Source organism: Salvelinus fontinalis, chromosome 9 (genome assembly GCF_029448725.1).
Source record: "Salvelinus fontinalis isolate EN_2023a chromosome 9, ASM2944872v1, whole genome shotgun sequence".
Classification (NCBI taxonomy): Eukaryota; Metazoa; Chordata; class Actinopteri; order Salmoniformes; family Salmonidae; genus Salvelinus; species Salvelinus fontinalis.
Genome location: NC_074673.1, coordinates 58,144,942 through 58,168,054, shown reverse-complemented (window position 1 = coordinate 58,168,054; position 23,113 = coordinate 58,144,942). Strand labels below are relative to the sequence as shown.

At 42.5% G+C, this 23,113-nt stretch overlaps 1 protein-coding gene across 1 annotated transcript in view; it reads right to left on the bottom strand.

Moving 5' to 3' along the window:
• Positions 1–13,119: 13,119 nt before the first annotated feature.
• si:ch211-236l14.4 (SITS-binding protein) overlaps positions 13,120–23,113 on the bottom strand; it is a 91,046-nt gene continuing 81,052 nt past the window's right edge. The window contains exons 9-10 of the mRNA XM_055934951.1: positions 21,659–21,838; positions 13,120–20,720 (exon numbers count right to left, since the gene is read on the bottom strand). Of these exons, the coding sequence (XP_055790926.1) occupies positions 20,544–20,720; positions 21,659–21,838 (357 nt within the window). The 3' untranslated portion in view covers positions 13,120–20,543. The remainder of the gene's footprint in view (positions 20,721–21,658; positions 21,839–23,113) is intronic.

Genomic DNA, 23,113 nt, shown 5'->3' with positions numbered 1-23,113 from the left:
CACAGACAGTGTTGTGAAGAAGGCGCAACAGCGCCTCTTCAACCTCAGGAGGCTGAAGAAATTTGGCTTGTCACCTAAAACCCTCAAAAACTTTTACAGATGCACAATTGAGAGCATCCTGTCGGGCTGTATCACCGCCTGGTACAGCAACTGCACTGCCCACAACCGCAAGTTCTCCAGAGGGTAGTGAGGTCTGCACAACGCATCACCGGGGGCAAACTACCTGCCCTCCAGGACACCTACACCACCTGATGTCACAGGAAGGCCAAAAAGATCAAGGACAACAACCACCCGGCCACTGCCTGTTCACAACGCTATCATCCAGAAGGCGAGGTCAGTACAGGTGCATCAAAGAGGGGACCGAGAGACTGAAAAACAGCTTCTATCTCAAGGCCATCAGACTGTTAAACAGCCATCACTAACACAGAGAGTCTGCTGCCAACATACAGACTTGAAATCATTGGCCACTTTAATAAATGGATCAGTAGTAACTAATTAATGCCAGTTTAATAATGTTTACATATCTTGCAGTTCTCGTCTCATATGTACATACTGTACGCTATACCATCTATTGCATCTTGCCTATGCCGCTCGGTCATTGCGCATCCATTTATTTATATGTATATATTCTTATTCCATTCCTTACTTAGATGTGTGTGTATTAGGTAGTTGTTGTGGAATTGCGAGATCACATGTTAGATACTGCTCCACTGTCGGAACTAGACGCACAAGCATTTAGCTAGAATCGCAATAACATCTGCTAACCATGTGTATGTGACCAATAACATTTGATTTGATATGTTTGTTACAACAAGTGGTTTTTTACGTAAAATGTACCTATTTGATTGAGAAAAAAATATATAAATTATGCTCATCAAATGAACATCCAGCCTATATCATGAGTGATCCCTTCATTTGATTTACAAATTCAAAAGCGGAAAGTGTGAGCCTGAGAGACCTTTGAATACACTCAGATTTGCTGTTTATCCAATACAGGGTCAAAAATTAATGATGAAATTCACACACTCTATAATCATTTTTTTGGGGGGGGGAGCACCCAGTAGCAAATTTTGCTACTTTCTGCTTTATTTTTGACAAAGGTTACTATTCCGTTAGTCAGCACCTCCTCCAAAATGTTTGGGTGTCAGCTCATTGTAGTGATGATTATATCCCCTAGAGGGAGCTAAAATATAGAGTATGATGTATGGTATGATGACTCCCCGTTTGAAGAATGTGCAAATTCCAGCAGGAATTAAACCCACGACAATGATTACATCAAGGAATTGAGGAAGGCCTGATGCACTTTTAATGAGCTTAAACTGGGCCATGACATTCTATACTATTTAATAAATGCCATTTAGAAGACACATTTGTCCAAAGCAACTTACAGTAGTGCATGCATTCATTTTCGTATGGGTGGCCCCAGCAGGAGTTGAACCCATAACACTGACATTGCAAGTGTATGGGTGACCCCAGCCAGAAACACCTACAGTAATTCCGCCTATAGTAATTGGATAGATAGGACCTTCATTTGAATCTATTTTTATCTGGAAACATAATAACAAGTTATCCATCCCACCAGAGGGTGGAGGGGACCTGTATTAGTGATTTTGACCAGATAGACAACTGGTTATAACTGGGTAATCACCTTCGATATTATGCTTGAAGATGTCGGATCTTAACTTGATCATTCTTTTGTCGTGGACAATTTTCACTCTCACTCTCTCAAACGCTAGTCCTAGGTCCTATTACTGCAACATTTAAATGTACAAAATGCAGCCATACACATCAACAACTGTCATTTTATGTAGATTAATAACACAAGGTAGTTTTTGCTCTCCAGGAGGCTATGACAAACAAGGGTCAAATGTATCCTAAGGTCAAAATTCAGTTCAATTGTGGCCTGGGGTGGTCTAGAGGTTAGGGCTGCTGCCTTCAGGTCGTACATATACAGTAGACCTGTGTTGGTGTGGGTTTGATTCCGGCCCATGCCCTTCTGGCATAAAGAACTCAATCCCCTGATTGACTTGATAAATTTACACATTTCAGACACGGACAGTCTGGGGATATTTTACCCTCGATCTTGACACTTTTGGAGAAAATAAATAGGAAACAATAGGCCAAACCAGGATTAGTTTCCATTCATAGTGTCGGTATATTGCCATAGTAGATTTGCTGTGGTAAACAATTACAGTTGAAGTCGGAAGTTTACATACACCTTAGCCAAATACATTTAAACTCAGTTTTTCACAATTCCTGACATTTAATCCTAGTAAAAAGTCCATGTTTTATGTAATTTAGGATCACCACTTTATTTTAAGAATGTGAAATGTCAGAATAATAGTAGAGAGAACGATTTATTTCAGCTTTGATTTCTTCCATCACATTCCCAGTGGGTCAGACGTTTACATACACTCAATTAGTATTTGGTAGCATTGCCTTTAATTGTTTAACTTGGGTCAAGCGTTTTGGGTAGCCATCTACATTCTTCCCAAAATAAGCACGGAATAGCCTTCATTTCTCAGAACAAGAATAGACTGATGAGTTTCAGAAGAAAGTTATTTGTTTCTGGCCATTTTGAGCCTGTAATTGAACCCACAAATGCTGATGCTCCAGATAAAATCTAATTACATTTATTTGTCACATACACATGGTTAGCAGGTGTTAATGCAAGTGTAGCAAAATGCTTGTGCTTCTAGTTCCGGCCATGCAGTAATATCTAACAAGTAATATAACAATTACACAACAACTACCTTATACACACACAAGTGTAAAAGAATGAATACGAATATGTACATAAAAATATATACATGAGTGACGGCCGAATGGCATAGGCAAGATTCAATAGGTGGTATAGAGTACAGTATATACATATGAGATGAGTAATGTAGGGTATGAAAACATTATATAAAGTGGCTAGTGATACATTACATCAAGATGGCAAGATGCAGTAGATGGTATAGCGTACAGTATATACATATGAGATGAGTAATGTAGGGTATGTAAACATTATATAATATAAAGTGGCTAGTGATAAATTGATTATATCAATTTTTCCATTATTAAAGTGGCTGGAGTTGAATCAGTATGTTGGCAGCAGCCACTCAATGTTAGTGGTGGCTGTTTAACAGTCTGATGACCTTGAGATAGAAGCGGTTTTTCAGTCTCTCGGTCCCCGCTTTGATGCAGCTGTACTGACCTCGCATTCTGGTTGATAACAGTGTGAACAGGCAGTGGCTCGGCTGGTTGTTGTCCTTGATGATCTTTTAAGCCTTCCTGTGACATCGGGTGGTGTAGGTGTCGTGGAGGGCAGGTAGTTTGCTCCCGGTGATGCGTTGTGCAGACCTCACTACCCTCTGGAGAGCCTTCCGGTTATGGGCGGAGAAGCTGCCGTACCAGGCGGTGATACAGCCCGACAGGATGCTCTCGATTGTGCATATGTTAAAGTTTGTGAGTGTTTTTGGTGACATAAAGATACTCAACTAGTCTAAAGAAGGCCAGTTTTATTGCTTCTTTAAACAACCATCACAAACATAGAGTGGCTGCTGCCAACATACAGACTCAAATCTCTTGCCACTTTAATAATCTCTACATATCCTACATTACTCATCTCAAATGTATTTACTGTATTCGATACCATCTACTGCATCTTTCCTATGCCGCACGGCTATGGCTCATCCATATATTTATATGTACATATTGCTATTCATCCCTTTACATTTGTGTGTATGAGGTAGTCGTTGTGAATTTGTTCGATTACTTGTTAGATATCACTGCACTGTCGGAACTAGAAGCACAAGAATTTCACTACACTCGCATTAACATCTGCTAACCAACATTTGATTTGATTTGATATGGGTGTTACTTCGAGAAAACAAACTCTCGCATCTTTCACAGCAAATACCAAGGGAGTCCTGGGGATGACTGGAGGAGCAATGGTGGACGCGGAAGTATTGTGCAATTCTCTTAGTGCACGTACAGTTGGTGAGAATGAGTGTGCCAATGGCGAAGAAGAGTGGAGTGAAAAGGGCTAAAGTTGGAAATGAACAGCAGTTTATGGTTGGAGTGTGAGTCACGAGCTTGTTTATTTTTTGGGGTGACCCATTTGCAGTCTCAAAGATGGCGAAGGACGAATTTGGCAAAGTGGAATTGGTATGATGCTGATCCAGCAGGTCTCCTATGTGGAGGCAGTGAAAATAGCTGAAGGAGGGAGTAGAGAGGAGATGGTTGTGGATGTACCACAGTCTGCAGTGAATGCCATGCAGGAGAAGGATCCCGACATACTAATAGTGAAGACGGTGGACTTTGTTTGCGCAAGTGACACATTGTACTAGTTAAACTAATAAGAAATCTTAGAAGTTAGACATCATTGTGAAGGCTGTGAATAGATTTCTGGATATCCAAGACAGTACAGCTGAAATGTTACAGGGAGTACTGAATGAAGAGGTTCTCTCCCAGGTTCCCGAGCCTGCGTAGGGATCTGAAATAGTACAGTTTTGGTTTGGAATTCAGGGTAGTGGCGTAGATTTGGTTTGTGTTTATTTTTGTATTTTTTTGTAATTAATATATATATATATATATATATTTTTTTTTTACTTAACTAGGCAAGTCAGTTAAGAACAAATTCTTATTTACAATGACGGCCTACACCGGCCAAACCCAGACAACGCTGGGCCAATTGTACGCCGCCCTATGTGACTCCCAATCACGGCCGGATGTGATGCAGCCTGAATTTGAACCAGGGACTGTAGTGATGCCTCTTACACTGAGATGCAGTGCCTTAGACCGCTGCCCCACTCTGGAGCTCAGTATAATTTGTTCATCCAAAATGTTTTTTTGTCTTTCATGTACAGTAGGTGGCGGCAATACACCTCATGAGTGTAGTCTGCCAATAAACCTCAGAGAAGAAGAAGAAGAAGGCTCCAGTAGTTTTGAGAGATGTGGAGGGTTAACACCTTTAGTTGGCTCTCCCTCTTTGATTTCTAAAAAACCAATCTGATCTTCCCTGTTTTCGTTTTGCCCCACTTTTTGGTTTGCTTCCTTTAAGTTTGGTCTGGGTTTTTAGTATTGTTTGCCTCTTCTTGGGCAGATTTTGTGGGCGCTCATGGTGGGTGTATTTTAGGTCCGAGTTGATGTTGCTAGTCAACTTTCAGTGGACACCCCCATGAGTGTCTTTCAGAACCCCTCCTAAAACCTTACCTGTTTCCTTTTGGTTGTTGTCAGTGACTCTTTGTTAGTTCCCCCTTCTGTTTGAGTGACACTTTTTGGCTTTTCTTCCTGGGGAACATAGCACTACAGAAAATGTTATGTAAATACCAGAATTCATATAATATCCTCCAATTCTATACGTGCAAATTTGGGTTGCTATAACATTTAGTTTGAAGTGACTTTAAAGATTTGGGCATGCTTTTTGAAGCCTCCTGTCATAGGCGCTACCACTCCCATTGTTTCACTAGCAGTAATGCTAATGCTGGCTGTGGGGTAGAAGAAAATAAAGAAAAGTAAGCCACATGTTTGGTCATTGTCTCACAGGATAATTTTTTTTTTTAAATAGTCAAAAGAATTAAGTATATTTCAAACTATAATGGCCATTTCACACAGATACAGTTGAAGTCGGAAGTTTACATACACCTTAGCCAAATACATTTAAACTCAGTTTTTCACAATTCCTGACATTTAATCCTAGTAAAAATTCCCTGTTTTAGGTCAGTTAGGATCACAACTTTATTTTAAGAATGTGAAATGTCAGAATAATAGTAGAGAGAATGATTTATTTCAGCTTTTACTTTCATCACATTCCCAGTGGGTCAGAAGTTTACATACACTCAATTAGTATTTGGTAGCATTGCCTTTAAATTGTTTAACTTGCGTCAAACGTTTCGGGTAACCTTCCATAAGCTTCCCACAACACTGGAGCTCCCCAGGGGTGCGTGCTCAGTCCCCTCCTGTACTCCCTGTTCACCCACGACTGCATGGCCAGGCACGACTCCAACACCATCATTAAGCTTGCTGACGACACAACAGTGGTAGGCCTGATCACCGACAACGACGAGACAGCCTATAGGGAGGAGGTCAGAGACCTGGCCGGGTGGTGCCAGAATAACAACCTATCCCTCAACGTAACCAAGACTAAGGAGATGATTGTGGACTACAGGAAAAGAAGCACCGAGCACGTCCCCATTCTCATCGACGGGGCTGTAGTGGAGCAGGTTGAGAGCTTCAAATTCCTTGGTGTCCACACACCAAGACAGTCGTGATGAGGGCACGACAAAGCCTATTCCCCCTCAGGAAACTACAAAGATTTGGCATGGGTCCTGAGATCCTCAAAAGGTTCTACAGCTGCAACATCGAGAGCATCCTGACCGGTTGCATCACTGCCTGGTACGGTAATTGCTCGGCCTCCGGGCGCAAGGCACTTCAGAGGGTAGTGCGTATGGCCCAGTACATCACTGGGGCAAAGCTGCCTGCCATCCAGGACCTCTACACCAGGCGGTGTCAGAGGAAGGCCCTAAAAATTGTCAAAGACCCCAGCCACCCAGTCATAGACTGTTCTCTCTACTACCGCATGGCAAGCGATGCCAAGTCTCGGACAAAAAGGCTTCTAAACAGTTTTTACCCCCAAGACATAAGACTCCTGAACAGGTAACCAAATGGTTACCCGGACTATTTGCATTGTGTGCCCCCCTCCAAACCCCTCTTTTACGCTGCTGCTACTCTCTGTTTATCATATATGCATGGTCACTTTAACTATACATTCATGTCCATACTACCCAAATTGGCCCGACCAACCAGTGCTCCTGCACATTGGCTAACCGGGCTATCTGCATTGTGTCCCAACACCCGCCAACCCCTCTTTTTACGCTTCTGCTACTCTCTGTTCATCATATATGCATAGTCACTTTAACGATACATACATGTACATACTACCTCAATAAGCCTGACTAACTGGTGTCTGTATTTAGCCTTGCTACTCTTTTTTCAAATGCCTTTTTACTGTTGTTTTATTTCTTTACTTACCTACACACACACACACACACATACCTTATTTTTCCCCCGCACCATTTGTTAGAGCCTGTAAGGTCTACACCTGTTGTATTCGGCGCATGTGGCAATAAAGGAGAGCCGCACACTCTAGGAGCTCAGATGCAAAAATGTAATTACCAACGTTTCGACAGCAAAGCTGTCTTCATCAGGGTATTCGGCGCACGTGACAAATAAACTTTGATTTGATTTGATAAGTTGGGTGAATTTTGGCCCATTCCTCCTAACAGAGCTGGTGTAACTGAGTCAGATCTGTAGGCCTCCTTGCTCGCCCACGCTTTTCAGTTCTGCCCACACATTTTCTATAGGTTTGAGGTCAGGGCCTTGTGATGGCCACTCCAATACCTTGACTTTGTTGTCCTTAAGCCATTTTGCCACAACTTTGGAAGTATGCTTGTGGTCATTGTCCATTTGGAAGACCCATTTGCGACCAAGCTTTAACTTCCTGACTGATGTCATGAAATATTGCTTTAATATATCCACATACATTTTTTTCCTCATGATGCTATGTATTTTCTGAAATGCACAAGTCCCTCCTGCAGCAAAGCACAACATGGTGCTACCACCCCCGTGCTTCACGGTTGGGATGGTGTTCTTCGGCTTGCAAGCCTCGCCTTTTTCCTCCAAACATAACGATGGTCATTATGGCCAAACAGTTCTATTTTTGTTTCATCAGACCAGAGGACATTTCTCCCAAAAGTATGATCTTTGTCCCCATGTGCAGTTGCAAACCGTAGTCTGTCTTTTTTATGGAGGTTTTGGAGCAGTGGTTTCTTCCTTGTTGAGCGGCCTTTCAGGTCATGTTGATATAAGACTCGTTTTACTGTGGATATAGATACTTTGTACGCGGTTCCTCCAGCATCTTCACAAGGTCCTTTGCTGTTGTTCTGGGATTGATTTGCACTTTTCACACCAAAGTACATTTATCTCTAGGAGACAGAACGCGTCTCCTTCCTGAGCGGTATGATGGCTGCATGGTCCATTGGTGTTTATACTTGCGTACTATTGTTTGTACAGATGAACGTGGTACCTTCAGCCGTTTGGAAATTGCTCCCAAGGATGAACCAGACTTGTGGAGGTGTTCCCTTTTGTTTCTGAGGTCTTGGCTTTCTTTTGATTTTCCCATGATGTCAAGCAAAGAGGTACAGAGTTTGAAGGTAGGCCTTGAAATACATCCACAGGTACACCCCCAACTGACTCAAATGATGTCAATTAGCCTATCAGAAGCTTCTAAAGCCGTGACATGATTTTCTTGAATTTTCCAAGCTGTTTAAAGGCACAGTCAACTTAGTGTATGTAAACTTCTGACCCACTGGAATTGTGATACAGTGAATTATAAGTTAAATAATATGTCTGTAAACAATTGATGGTACATTTACTTGTGTCATGCACACAGTAGATATCCTAAACGTTCATCCAGACCCAAGCAAAACATAGTTGACACAACAACACCTAGACACCATTTAGTTAAGTCAGTATTAATATATACAATATTATACAGACATAACCACCAAAGAATGGAGCTACCAGCTAGCATGCGTAACTAGGCCCTACATCCTTCATTTCTTCTTTGAGAAAATTGAAAACCACTTGAAATGAAGACTGTAGGAAAATGGAATCCTTCCTGCTACAAGGCAATGTAGATTTACCTTGAGGGAGCCTTCCTTTTGCAGCAGCCCACCACACAGCCAGGTGGTCGGGCTCAAATGGACCGCACAGAGGAGGCAGATCCACCTGCCCTTGGTATTAATAAAACTGTCAAAGACCAGCGTTTGAGTGTTATTCCTCGGGAGCCCAAATTAAAAGGACAGCTTTTAAAGGCGTCACGAGGTAGACCGAGGCGTTACCGCGGGATGCCCGAGGGACATGCAGCCCTGACAGAGGTCATTGCGGTGCGGTCTGCGTTTATCATGCTGCGGTTGGGAGCAGACAACTTTGGGATGAAAATATTTGTTGTTGTCCCGCAGATAGTTTGGATAGGTAATCTTTCTGCTTTGTATGCGTTAGCCTACCTACTGTATTAAAAACACATCTTTGTCGCATTATTCACACACTCAGAATTCGCTGCTTCACGTTAGTAAGTAGCCTACCTCTTCTTCTGTCCTAGTTGAGCGTGCCTACGACCTGTATGTGTAGTCTACAATGGAAAAAGGGTAGGCTGCCTATGCATTGGCGGAGAATCACGTGTCAGCTACCTCTCCAAGGAAATCACATTAAATATGATTAGACTACAGTTTACTACAGTGTCTGTCAATAAATATTGACCATGTAAAGAAGTGGAGGTGCAATCCAAAATTGTGACCATCATTGAAAAAGAAAAAAAGCGCAACACGTGCACAGGGTAGGCTACCATGGTGAGCGAGCATTGCACCTTTTCATTTTCAATAAATATCATTACCCCATTTATTTGTCTTTGCCTGCAAATCGTCCTCCTGAAAGTTAGCCTATATTCTATATGCAAAACATAGCTCAAGAGAAAGTGCAAGTGTCTGCTCATCATTCGCTGCTTCAAGTTTAGCAGCCATATGTGCTAGATCAGGAGGACTGTGGTCTCACTTCAATAGGCTTGGCTATAGCCTATGCATGGGTGGAGAACAATGGGGCAGATATCTTCCCAAGGAAATGTACTTCCTAAATATGAATTAGGCTATAGTTTACTACAAGGACCGCCTGGGACCAAAATTCAGCCCTGGCATTTCCTTGAGGCCCCCACACTGGACAATTTTTTACCCTTGAGGCCCCTACACTGGCCCATATTTTTCCTCAAGGCCCCCACACCAGCCCATTTCTTTCCTTGTGGCCCCCATTATTAGCCAGATAATAATAATTTTGCAGAAAAAAAAACAAGTTAGACAGGCCCACTGGGCTAAAAATGAACCAGCCCATTTGGCGTTTTGGGTAAAGTCCACCCCTGGTTTACTACATTGCCTAGAATGGATGAATAAATCAGTCCTATACAGACCTCTATCACGAGGTGACAGATTTCCCAGCAGGGCATGAACAGGAAGTGATTAGATAGGACACCCCCCCACTTTAAATCCCACACCTCCGGAATGGTACGCCCGCCCCTATGTCACCCAGCCCTGGGCTTCCGCTGGTGGGCTAATGTTTCAAGGCAGCATTCCTGAGGTCTACTTGCCCCTCGTCAACTCTGGGAACCTGCAGCTTGGCTGCTTGGGGGAAAAGGATCACTTTCAAAGGCAGGACCTTTGTAAATCAAAATTTCAAAACACTTTCTTTGAATACATATCTCTAAGAGGTTGAGTCTGTTGCATGCATTACATCTGCTGTGTTACACAATATACCTTATTCTATGTGCTGAGAATGAATGACAGCCTACAAGACAGACGAGACACAGGCTCATACTCCACACCGAACCACAACACACATGCAGATACACAAATATACACACACATGCGCACAAAAATGCAAACACACATACACACAGACTGACACTGGCCTTGCACTGCACAAGAGGCTCCCAACCAACTGGCCCGTGGACAAGAGGCTTTAGAATTGCATGTCTAATTGGCAAGCTGGAAAACCCATTCACTCTGGGGCAGACACTGAAACCTAAAACTTGACTTGCACTTTCTAAAAGTAGACTGAGCGAGAGGTCTCAGGCCTCTGCTTGTCACCAGTTTAATTCATCTGCCTGTCTCCCCAGTACACAACACCGTAAAAAAAATAGACCATATTGTCTGCTGTGTGTGCTGGCTAGCCAATCATCATGTGCTTTGATCCAATAATACAGGCCAGGGGGGGGTCCACATTCTCAACCAAAGTGACCATTCATTCATAGTCTTTGCCGGTATGAAATGGGCAAAGAAAGAGCGAACGACATTGTCGGTTCATGTCAGTTATGTAGATTGGATATCAAAGTTGTTCATTCGTGGCATTCTTGATTCGAGTTTGGCTGTACAATTTGTTTTTCATGCCTGGCTGGCAACGTTGTGTTAAGCTCAAAGCTAATTGAGTAGACAGCAAATTCTCCAGTGTTAAATCAACACAGAGTGTTAAATGTAACACTGGTCCAGTGTCTATACAGGTCCACACTTTTCAGTGTTAAATTAACACACTGCTTAGTGAAAAGTTTTATTTACATATTTCCCAGAATACCTTGCCATTCAAGTAAAATTTTGACTTTTACCACCCATGACTGTATCTGTTAGTGACAGAGACATGGTTGTTGCGTACACCAATTTTCAGTCTTGTGGCCTTCAAGTGAGATTCTAGGCAAACATATTATAGTTCAAATACAATTATTTAACACAATACAATGCATATTTCATAAGGTGTCATTTTCAGGGCCTAGTTTACCCTACCACTCATCAGGCCTGTAAGTCACATTATGCAGACTTGCAAAGTGACGTGTAATTCCTATCGGAGTCCAAACAGAGTGGGGACAGCCAACATTCTGACATTTTATTCACCTGCAACTTGCATTCAGAATGACTAAGATATGAGACTATCTAAACTGTATGTCACATCTGCTCCTGCTACGCCCTCTGGTGTTCATCCGGTGTCTTCTTGACCTGCAGTTACTCCCCCTGTACACTCTCTCTCTCCCTCTCTGTGTGGTTGGAGACAGGTGTGCTGGAGTCAGAGCAGACCCCTACCAGCTGCAACTCGTTCCATAATCAAGAACTCTACAAATACTCAGTCCTGCCACTTCCATTTTGCCAGATTGTAATCTCTGCACAGTCAGTTCATGATTCTAGCCGAAACGAAAATGAGCGTCTTTCCTTGTTTCACTCTGTTTTCGACCATTTGGTGCCTAATGAACATGACCCAGGTCACTCTCCAAAAATACCTCCGGAGACCCGGCTGGTATTTCACATGGCAGAATTAACCTTAACCTTACCAGTTGAAATCTGGCAAGCTAACTCATTGATCCTGCTTTAAGAAATACCTAGTATAAAAGGGATTACATAAATCCTAAATAGGGCTGAGTAGGGCGATTTGGTGAAGGTAAGATGTCGGTGGCCTGCTGCACCCGTCTGTCTGAAGTAAAGGAGTAGAGAGGGAAAAAGAGAGAAGCGAGAAAGGGGCCCCTGGGTGGATCCCGGCCAGGCAGGGAGCTGAAAGGTAGCTCGGGGGGGTGGGGGGGGGGGCTGCATGGGGGAATGTGATTCCCCAGAGAATCTCAGCCACCACCGCATGCTCAACGCCACTATAAATAACTTTTATTAGCTTTAAGAGGAATTAGTGGAGATGTTAGTAGTCAGCATGGACGCAGATATACAGTGACAGACTGGCTGACACGGAGGGGGGGGGGTAGAGTGAGTGACGTCCATATGTAGACTGCACACACACACCAATGCACAAGTAAGTGAATACACACTCACAAAGCCAAGCACATGACCATGAGCATACTCTCAAGCAAGTGAGCACACGTACAACCAAGCAAAAACACATTCACAAAACGAGCCAAGCGCACACTCACAAAACCAAGATAGCACACACTTGAAAAAGGAAGCACACAATCATGAATATGAGCACACAGAAATACACAAGCAAGCAGGACAAACACACACACCCGTTTGTTTTGCTATCCTTGTGGGCACCAAACGATTGATTCCCATTGAAAGTTCTATTTTAACCTTGACTCCTAACCCTAACTCCTAACCCTAACCTTAATTCTAACCCTCATTTTAACCCTAACCCCTAAGCCTAAAACAGCCTTTGTCCTTGTGGTAATCGACAAAATGTCCCCACTTGTCTGAATTTTCACTCTGAACTTCTGGTCCCCACAAGGATAGTAAAACCACACACACACGCACACGCACACACACATTTAAGGATGACTGCATCGGCACACACATACACTGACCAATAAGAAAACAAACATGCACATGAGCACAAAACACAACACACAATCACACACAGCCAAGCATACAGAAACAAGTAATCACACATTATTTTCCGTCCAAAGGCACACAAGAAAATACTATAATCATGCAATGAACTACAGACAAGCGCTCTGACAAAGAGACACACATTGACCATGTACATAGTAACACAATCTTGAGATATCATGATCTGTCTTGTCATCGTTTAACAAAAGTCAAAAACAGCTTCGGTAAGAAAATGTAAACTTTATTGCAGTTTTGTCGATTTCTATTTCTCCAATTTACAGAAGAGAAAAATAAAACATGTGATTGTACAGTCATTGAAATATGTACATTGCTGATGTGGTTATAGTAATACCCGGTCTGTCCTCCTACTGTATAAGAGAGGGCTGACAACAAGGTACATATGATCACGCTTGCTCAGCGTGTGGTGGGAAAAGTGTCTCCAAGCTTTTCTTAGCAACTTACATCTACAGTACCATTTCACAGCATACACTGAAAAACATAAGCAGAAAAAAATATAAGCTCTTTACATAAACAGTTAGTTTTACTGCATTGGGGCCATAACGGTTAAGTACATTCATCTCTAATAGGGTTTAAGACGTTTAAGACTCATGCTCACAATGTGCTGTGGCTCTAAGACATTGTGTGATTTGATTAGCTACTGACAGTAGACCTTGTGTGATTTGATTAGCTACTGACAGTAGACCTGAGTGTTCTTTCTGTATACAGTAAACAAGTCAAATTAAAGTAAATCAATTAAGTTGTCAAAATTAAAGGTGTAGTTAAATGAACGGAGTTCAGGTCCCAGAATGGCAAACAAACCAGAGAGAATCCGTACCGAGGTTTGATTTGTTAAGCAACAACTGTTTTTTGATTTGTTACAAAGGAAACTTTTTTTTTTTGAAAATTACATCGCCGGAAGTAATTGCTGAAAACCTTTTCTATCTTTCTGACTACAAAACTTAGAAATGTACCGTTTTCACATACACTGGTGGATAAAAAGAATGAGGTTAAAAATCTGTTTGTGAACCGAGGGTATAGTTACAGTAAATCAAATAATGAATTCACTAACCAACTCATTTAGCAGGTCCGTAATGTGTGGAGACATTGCTCTATGTTTGGACAGTCTCTACACAAATCACATGCTTTCTAAACCAGATTGGCTGTCTATCTAACTGTATAGCAGGTCACTCAGGTCACAATTCAGTCAAATGTTAATACAAAATCTTTACAGTAAATCCTTCTTTCAATTGTTGTGTAGCCTTCAAAATACATTTGAGAATATTAATATCAATATTATCTTGATAAGGGCACTGATGCCAATTCATGGATCCAATGAATGGTTCCCGCCGGCCCTTTATGTTAGACAAATATGCTATCATATTACGAAATAATAGTACAGAAACACTGAATTTCTACTATGAGCAACCACGATGTAGCTGTGTGAACTATCTCTTTAAAGGGATAGTTCAGTGAAATTACATATTTAGAAATTCTTACCTTAAATGACCGCAATCCACAATTTGGTTTTGTTAAACTAGCTACGGGTAATATTAGCATTTTGGGACCAAATAGTATCCCCATTTGAAATGTTCTGCCAAAATCATCTGAACCATTGAGCAACACAATCCATTTAAGAGATGATTTGGATTGCCCTGTGGATTGCAGTCACTGTACCGAGACTGCTTTCAAGGAAACATATCTAAATATGTCATTTCCCTGAACTATCCCATGAGAGTTAGGGTCACTGGAAAGAGAGAGCGCGCACACATTTGTTTGAGACTGAATTGTTTGTAGAAGAAAGTTAGTTTAACAGGCTGGAGTCTATTTTGTTTAATATATTTTTTTGTATTTGGTGTATTCATATATTGGGTCTATTTACCGACGGCCTGTATAGGTCCGGAAAATCAGTTATTGTCTATTTTATTACTCTGCCTGAAATCGCTATCTCTTTAGTTCCTATGTCTCTTTCCATGGATGCTTTCCCGTTCAGGGAAAAAAGCGAGCATTATTTACTATGCACTCTTCCCGGAACAATGTGGACTGACCGGAGTTTCGATGCAACAATTGTTTACTTGCAGAAGACTATAGGAAAGAAGTGACTACTCTTAGCAAACCGATTAAAAACTTTCAGGCACCCCTCCCCAAAGAAGCCTCCCACTCCCCTGGGAAATGGAGCAAGAACGGAGCTTCACCAATTCTGCTGCCCAACCATGGAAGCACGTCACCCACCATAGGCCAAATGGAGGGAAGTGGCCTGTGGCAAGTGTGGTTTCTTTGGTGCTGGGACCGGGTTGGGGGGGCGATGGCGCTGGAGTCTCGGGAAGCCAAGATGGTAAAAGCTGTTTGAAAACTGAATTCGGGTCGGGCTTCCCAGCACCAAAGAAACTCCTTCCCAAGGGGGATCCTGCCTCGGATCCTCTAAGTTCCCGAGGGGACTCTGTCCCAGATTCCGAACCGCTGCGCTTCTCCTCTCACCGGACCTCAAGGGTGTCTTGACGCACTGGCTCCTCCGTCAGCCATAATGGGTTTTGTGGCCGGCGTGAGGCACAAAAACACTCCGGACCGCCTCTGCCATCTCACAAGCCTTTATCATCGCCAGCTTATGGTGTGAAACATCTCGGTTCCCGGGGCAAAGACCTTGTGCTGTCCTGGGGCTCGGGTTCAGGACTTTACTAGGGTGCATCCTACTGTTTTATGCCATAAAAACGGGGGTTGTCGCTGTAGTGGTCCATGTGGGTTCTAATGACATTAGGAAGGCAAGCTCAGAACTGCTGAAACGGAATTTCAAAGAACTGATTATTTCAGGCCCAGTGCCATCATGGAGTCATGGCAGCGAAAGATTCAGTAGGTTGCTAGCACTGTACGACTGGCTATGAGTCTATTGTAGCTCTGATAGGCGGAAAGATATCTGCATTGAGCTAAATCTAACTCAGTTGATAACTGAGCAAACTCACCCCAACTTTGAACACCCTGAAAAATCTACGCTTTTACATATTATTGAGAGAAATGCCCCTCATAAGTATAAAGCCAATTTTATTTTTGCTAATGAGTTCAGTGATCATTGTCCCGTTGTCTGCATAAGAGATGCAGAGCTACCTACATCCCGCCCTCGCATTATTTCAAGACAAATTATAGGCATTTCGCATCAGGCCCTAAACTGTTTAACTTCTTTGCTCTATTGCAGATAAGCATGCTCCATTCAAGAAACGAAGGGTAAGGGATAAAAGCTAATCCCTGGTTCACGCATGAACTATCAGAAATACTTCTGGAGAGATATGTAGCTTGGGCTAAGGCTAGGATGACTGAATTTAAGTCTGACTGGCAGTCCTTCAGACGCTTCAGAAATATGTCTATGCCTGGTTAAAAAGGCAAAATCGACATACTTCTTGAACTGGTGAGAATCCAGCTGCCTTCTGGGAAGGTAGTCAAATATCCTAAACAAAACTCCCTCCCCTCATTACTCCAGCGTGTTACCACAGCCTCTGTTCCCATAACAGATAAGATGGACATTTGAGAGGGAGATTTTTAATAACCACTTTGCCTCAGTGGGGTCACCTATTTGATAAAATAGCTTCTGAAAACTCTGATTCCAACAGAGGGAGCCTTTTACTCACCTCGAGCCAGGTTGCAGAGAACAATACATTCCCAGATACACATTCCTCATTTTCATTTCAACCACTGGATGTCTACAGTATGTCCTAGGTGCCTTATTGAAGATCGATGTTTTAAAAAAAATCCGCTGGATCTGACTCACTTGATCTCTTTTTGCTGCAGATTTCTGCCCCACTCATTGCAGAATCCTTTCCCCATATTTTTTAACTTGGCAATTGTTTCTGGAGTTATCTGGAAAATGGCATAAGTCCTCCTCCTACACAAAGGTGGAGATCCTTCTGACTTGGATAACTACCATCCAATTTCCAAGCTATCTTGCCTTGCCGAAGTTTTAGAGTCCCTGGCCAACTCTCAGCTTAAAACTGTTTTGACTTCTCATTCTTTTCTTAATGAACATCAATCTGGTTTTAGACGTGAACATAGCACTGTTTTAGTGGCTACACTTGTCTTAGATGATGTGCTATATTGTTTAGGCCATAAAAATATGTGTACCGACTTATTTATTGACCTGTCGAAGGGATTTAATACGGTCAACCATTTTTTACTTGTTCAAAGTTTGTCTGAAATAGACCGTGATCAGGCGTCTTGCAATTAGTTCACAAACTATCTAACGGACAGGACACAATGTGAGCTTACTGACGCTATCAAATCTAGTTTCCTTAATATTACGAAAGATGTGCCGCAGGGGTCGATTTTGGGCCCTGTTGTCGACTATTTATGTAAATAATATTGGTCTATCTATTAAGACCTGTAACATTCATCTCTATGCGGATTACAGTTATTTACTTCTGTGCCCCTTCATTACAGCAGGCCATTCATGACCTTCATCATGGTTTTGACTCAATTTAAAAAATCACTTAGTGATCTTAAATGAGTGCTAAATGCTAATAAAACCAAATGTATGTTGTTCTCTAGGTCTCGTAATATTGACCCCGAGGACTTTCATATTTGCTAATTGAATGGAGCGCAAAGTTACCCATTTAAAAATACTTGGGTTATTTGGATTGACGATAAGCTCTCTTTTAAAACACACATTGAAAAACTGACCAAAAAGTTGACAATTTAGATTGGTTTCTTCTATAGAAATAAATCCTTCCTCACTTTGGAAAGTAGAAGGAAGATTGTTCAAGCAACTCTTCTCCCAGTACTTGACAATGCTGATATAATCTACAGTACTTGACAATGCTGATATAATCTACAGTACTTGACAATGCTGATATAATCTACAGTACTTGACAATGGTGATACAATCTACAGTACTTGACAATGGTGATACAATCTACAGTAATTGACAATGGTGATACAATCTACAGTACTTGCATGCGGCAGCCTCTGCTTTAAACCCTTTCGATTCAGTCTATCATTCAGCACTGAGCTTTATCACTGGGGACAATTTTTTTTACACATCACTGCATTTTCTATAGCTCTGTTGACTGGGAGTCTCTGACTACCAGAAGGGCCCAGCACTGGCTACTTTTTGTATATAAAGCGGTTCTTCTAACTCAGCTCACGTATTAACTGGAGATCCAGCCATTTTCAGACCCACTCTCTGGACTGGCTGGTTCAAAGAGGTCCCGCGGGTCTCCACTGACCTGGGTAAAAATGCCTTTAGTTTGTATGTCTTTATGCCCCCGGGTCATGGAATAACCTTCAGGCCACCTTGAAATTTGACTCACTTGTCTGAAATGGACAGTTTAGATGGAGTTTAAGGGAGGTGATATGTGAGTTGTTTGTTTTGATGACTCTTATTGTATGTATTGTATTGATACTATTTATTGTATGTTCCTGTTCACCGGGCTCCCTTGCAAATGAGACTCTGGTCTCAATGGTGATCCACCCTGTATACAATTGGGGGAGGGGCTTGCATTCTTTGACAACAGTCATTCTAATCTGCATCCAAACTGCGCCAAACAGCACACAGGTGTTTCCAACCATTTGGGGGGGGGGGGGGGGGGTAATAGACCCAGAACATCCCTGTCTTATTTTAATCTCCGTTACAACTGGCGGCCACCTTAAGAGCTTCCTCTGGCTACCATGAAAGAGCACACCAACACAGCAGCAATGCCAGTAAAAAATGAACATCCTATTAAAATATTTTAAGACAGACAGCATATTAGAGTAGGAGTTTTGAGTGGGCTAAGCTGCTATAAGCAATATCTGTTGCATACGGTGCATGCTATTACTGGGACAGTGGTGTAGGTTCAAGTTCATGTATAAAAAAGGCACTCAAATGGGTTGCTTATACCAGAATAGAGCTTGAAAAGCTACACTATATATACGAAAGTATGTGGACACCCATTCAAATGAGTAGATTTAGCAATTTCAGCCACACCCGTTGCTGACAGGTGTAAAAAATAGAGCAGACAGCCACAAAACGGAACCACTGAGTGCTGAAGAGCGTACAAAAACGTCTGTCCTCAGTTGCAACACTCACTATTGAGTTCCAAACTGCCTCTGGAAGCAACGTCAGCACAAGAAGTGTTTGTCGGGAGCTTCACGAAATGGGTTTCCATGGCCGAGCAGCAGCACACAAGCCTAAGATCCCCATGTGCAATGCCAAGCATCAGTTGGAGTGGTGTAAGGCTCGCCGCCAATGGACTCTGGAGCAGTGGAAACGGGTTCTCTGGAGTGATGAATTACGCATCACCATCTGGCAGTCCGACAGACAAATCTGGGTTTGGCGGATGCCAGGAGAACGCTACCTGCCTCAATACATAGTGCCAACTGTAAAGTTTGGTGGAGGAGGAATAATGGTCTGGGGCTGTTTTTGAAGGGAAATGATAATGATACAGCATACAATGCCATTCTTGACAACTCTGAGCTTCCAACAATCGGTTGGGGAAGGCCCTTTCCTGTTTCAGCATGACAATGCCCCCGTGCACAAAGCGAGGTCCATACAGAAATGGTTCGTTGCGATTGGTGTGGAAGAACTTGACTGGCCTGTACAGTTACCTAACCTCAACCCCATCGAACACCTTTGGGATGAATTGGAACGCTGACTGCAAGCCAGGCCTAATCGCCCAACATCAGTGCCCGACCTCACTAATGCTCTTGTTGCTGAATGGGGGCAAGTCCCCACAGCAATCTTCCAACATCTAGTGGAAAGCCTTCCCAGAAGAGTGGAGGCTGTTATAGCAGCAAAGGGGGGACCAACTCCATATTAATGCCCATGATTTTGGAATGAGATGTTTGACGAGCAGGTGTCCACATACTTTTGGTCAAGTAGTGTATGTTAAGGTTGTAAAGTACAATAAAGAATATTAGCATTATATTCTGCATATTGTTTGAGCATGAGTTAAAAAATAAGTGCTTTAAAGGAGAGTGGTGTCTCGAAGTCTTGAAGTGTGTGTTGATTGACAGACTTGTTAGCGTAGTAAAGCAATGAAAAACTAAAGTTGAGGTACATTCATCATACATCAGCTCTGAGCCTAGGTAAGTTCAAGTAAAAGCTTTTCCAAAGAATGAGAGAGACATACCAAGCTGCTTCAGCCTCTTTCATATTAAGCTAACATCTCATTCATCTCATTCATTTCTTCCAGGCTCTCCGTTAGCAGAAACCATATCCTTCTGTTCCTTTTCCTTCGTTTGGTCTTCTTTAGAAATTCATATGTTTTGTTTTGAAGCGAAAGAGGGGCTTGCATTGGTACTCCATGTCTCCATGAGAACCGGCAGCAGTTAGAAACGTTAGAAATGAATCATATGTAAACACACAGGTTTCTTTCTTAGATACAAAAAAAGCAAGAACAGCAATGATTAAAAGAAGTCCTGAAACAATCAGCCGAGAGGTACAACAGATTAAAGTTTAAAAAAGGAAGGAGAGAGAAGAAAACGACGTCGATAAAATACAAATCGTTCTGAATTGTAAAGTGCAAGTATAAAAATATTCACATCTAATCTCAAGAAGAAGTCTCGAGCCTCTGTCAATTGTCTTTGTGGAAAAGTGCAACTTGAGAACAGCACGAGTCAAACAGAAAATAAAGGATTCAAAACTAGTATCCGGATAGGTCACGTATAAATCACGTGACTTGAGCCTCAAGATCTCCTCCGTAAGAAAATGGCGACCTCCTCGAGGGCGACAGGGTAGTCCTCCAAGAGAGTTCCCCCGTCGAACACCTGGGCGTTGCGGCTGTCCTGCCACTGAAAGCCCCCGTCGGGCAGGTAAATATTTCTCCGTACTGACCCCCTCTCTATTACCGGGGCAACAAGGACCTGGAAATACATAATAATAACAACACATTATAGGAAAAGTTCAGGATTTTAAAACTTAATGTTAGATGGTTCCCCACCCTGAAAGTAGTTTATCGGCCTGGAGAAACTGTACTCCATGGTTTGGTTTCCATTAAACAGCCACTAGAAACATTTGCTAACTTTAGCCACCGCTAGCTACAAATCTTTGGGAGTGATAGGAGCATGCAACACTTGTCTATCCCACTTCTGACATCAACTGTAATAAAGAGACCTAGGGCCTCAGTCTTCTAGGAAGGCATTGGCCACTAGTTGATGTTGGTGTTAGAAGTGGAATCCACGGAGGAGACTGTCTGGGATGAATACTGAGGCCCTAGGTCTCTTTCTTACACTTGGAAACCGGGGGGTCTCATTCAGTAGGCCCCAAACGGGATATTTCAAAATAGATATTTTTATTGAACCTTTTGTTTAAACAGGAAAATCTCATTGAAACCCATTCTTCTTTTACAAGAGAACCCTGCAATCAATCATACACATTTACAAACAATTTAAGAGAAGTAGTTTCATGAAACGACCATAAAAAAAATTACAACTTTTCTCAGTTTAAAGGTGCCCTAGCGGTACCAAAACATCCAATTTGAGAGAGTTCTGGAAATCACTGAAAAACTAAGGTTTAAAAAAACTAAATGCAGATCGACCTAACTCCCAAAAGGATCTCCAGAGTTGGCCATCTCTGAGACCGGGTCTGGTAGCTCGTACGTCTGTAGGTTAACAATGAAGTAAGGTACGGCTGAAGTTCGTGCAAGAGGGCTTTATAAACGGAGGAGGTTGTACCAGAATTTATGCAATAATAATGTTTATTATCGGTGTGCGTCCTTCAATTTGAACCATCCACTTCAATCTTAACCAGCAGAATCAGAACAAGTACAAAACAATGCCACGTCTGAGTGTCATTCGGTCACCTCGTCTCCGATGAGGAACTGGTCATCAATGGTGAAGGTCACGGGGTCATCAGGGCTGAGCCACCACAGGGGCCGGTAAATTGGGCTCCCCGAGGTCATCCAGTCCTCTGCATACCTCGTCACCAGTGGAACCACAAAGTCCTGGTGCCACGCGATGAGAGCCCGCGTCAAGTTCAGCACCTAGGGTGGAGGGACAATCACATAGAAATACACAGAAACAACATACTTTTGAACAATCATTGGAACTGCCAAAGCTGTAAGCAGTGTACTTACTGTACACTGAGGGCCAGTCTTAAACCAGATTAAGCCTTTCCCACTGGGCAAAAACTGATTTGAATCAACGTTGTTTCCAAGTAATTTCAACAAAATAAATATAATGTAATGACATTGAATCAACGTGGAAAACTGATTGAATTTGAAAAAAGTAATTAACGTAAGGGACTTAAATATTTTTTTCACCCAACTTTTAACCTAAATCCAATGACATGGTGACATGTTTTGTTGATCTGACATGAATTCAGGTTAGTTGGCAACTAAATCAAATGTAAATCAAAAATAGAAGTTGAACACGTCTGTGCCCCGCACTTTCAGTGGAGATTTTCCATTGAGCATGTATTTTAGTCCAGGGGTGAGCTTAATCTGGGTGCAGAAACTGGTCCTCATTGTCCATTAAAAGACCTGTAAACGCATTTGAGTTGAGAGAGAGGTGGGCCAAGTTCAGCTGTCCTTCTCAGACATGCAGGAATAAAGAACAGAGCATTGTTAACATTGTGGTCCAACAGTGTCCGTCTCCTCTCTCCGGCTCGGGCCAAACCTCTCGGACATTCCAGGAAGGGTCACACACCCGTGACGGAAACAAAACCCAACCACAACCATAAAACTATGTATTTTGACAAGGGGGGGGGAAACATTTGTCGAAATGAATGTGGAAGAATCATAGCCTGGCTATGACTGGGGCTCTAATTGAGAAAACAGGCATGTGGTTTAAACCATGGTTGTATTCCTATTTGGACTCAAAACGGGGATTGATGTAACAGTCTCTGAAGGGTGTTGCGCATGCACGAGCACACACACACACACACACACACACACACACACACACACACACACACACACACACACACACACACACACACACACACACACACACACACACACACACACACACACACACACACACACAATGATGGCCAATGCCAATACACCCAAACACACACGCACACTATGGAAAATGAAGGTAGTCCAAGGTATTTCTCACGACAACACAATAATAGCAGTCTACTGTAATTCGTCATGTGTTATATATCCAGCAGAACAGCACTTAATTCAAGCTCTCTGAGACACAAATGACACCCTACTTCCCATACAATGCACTACTTTTGACCAGAACCACATATGGAGGAATAGGGTGTCATTTGAGACACAGCCAAGGACCGACATGGAAAAACTGCAGTC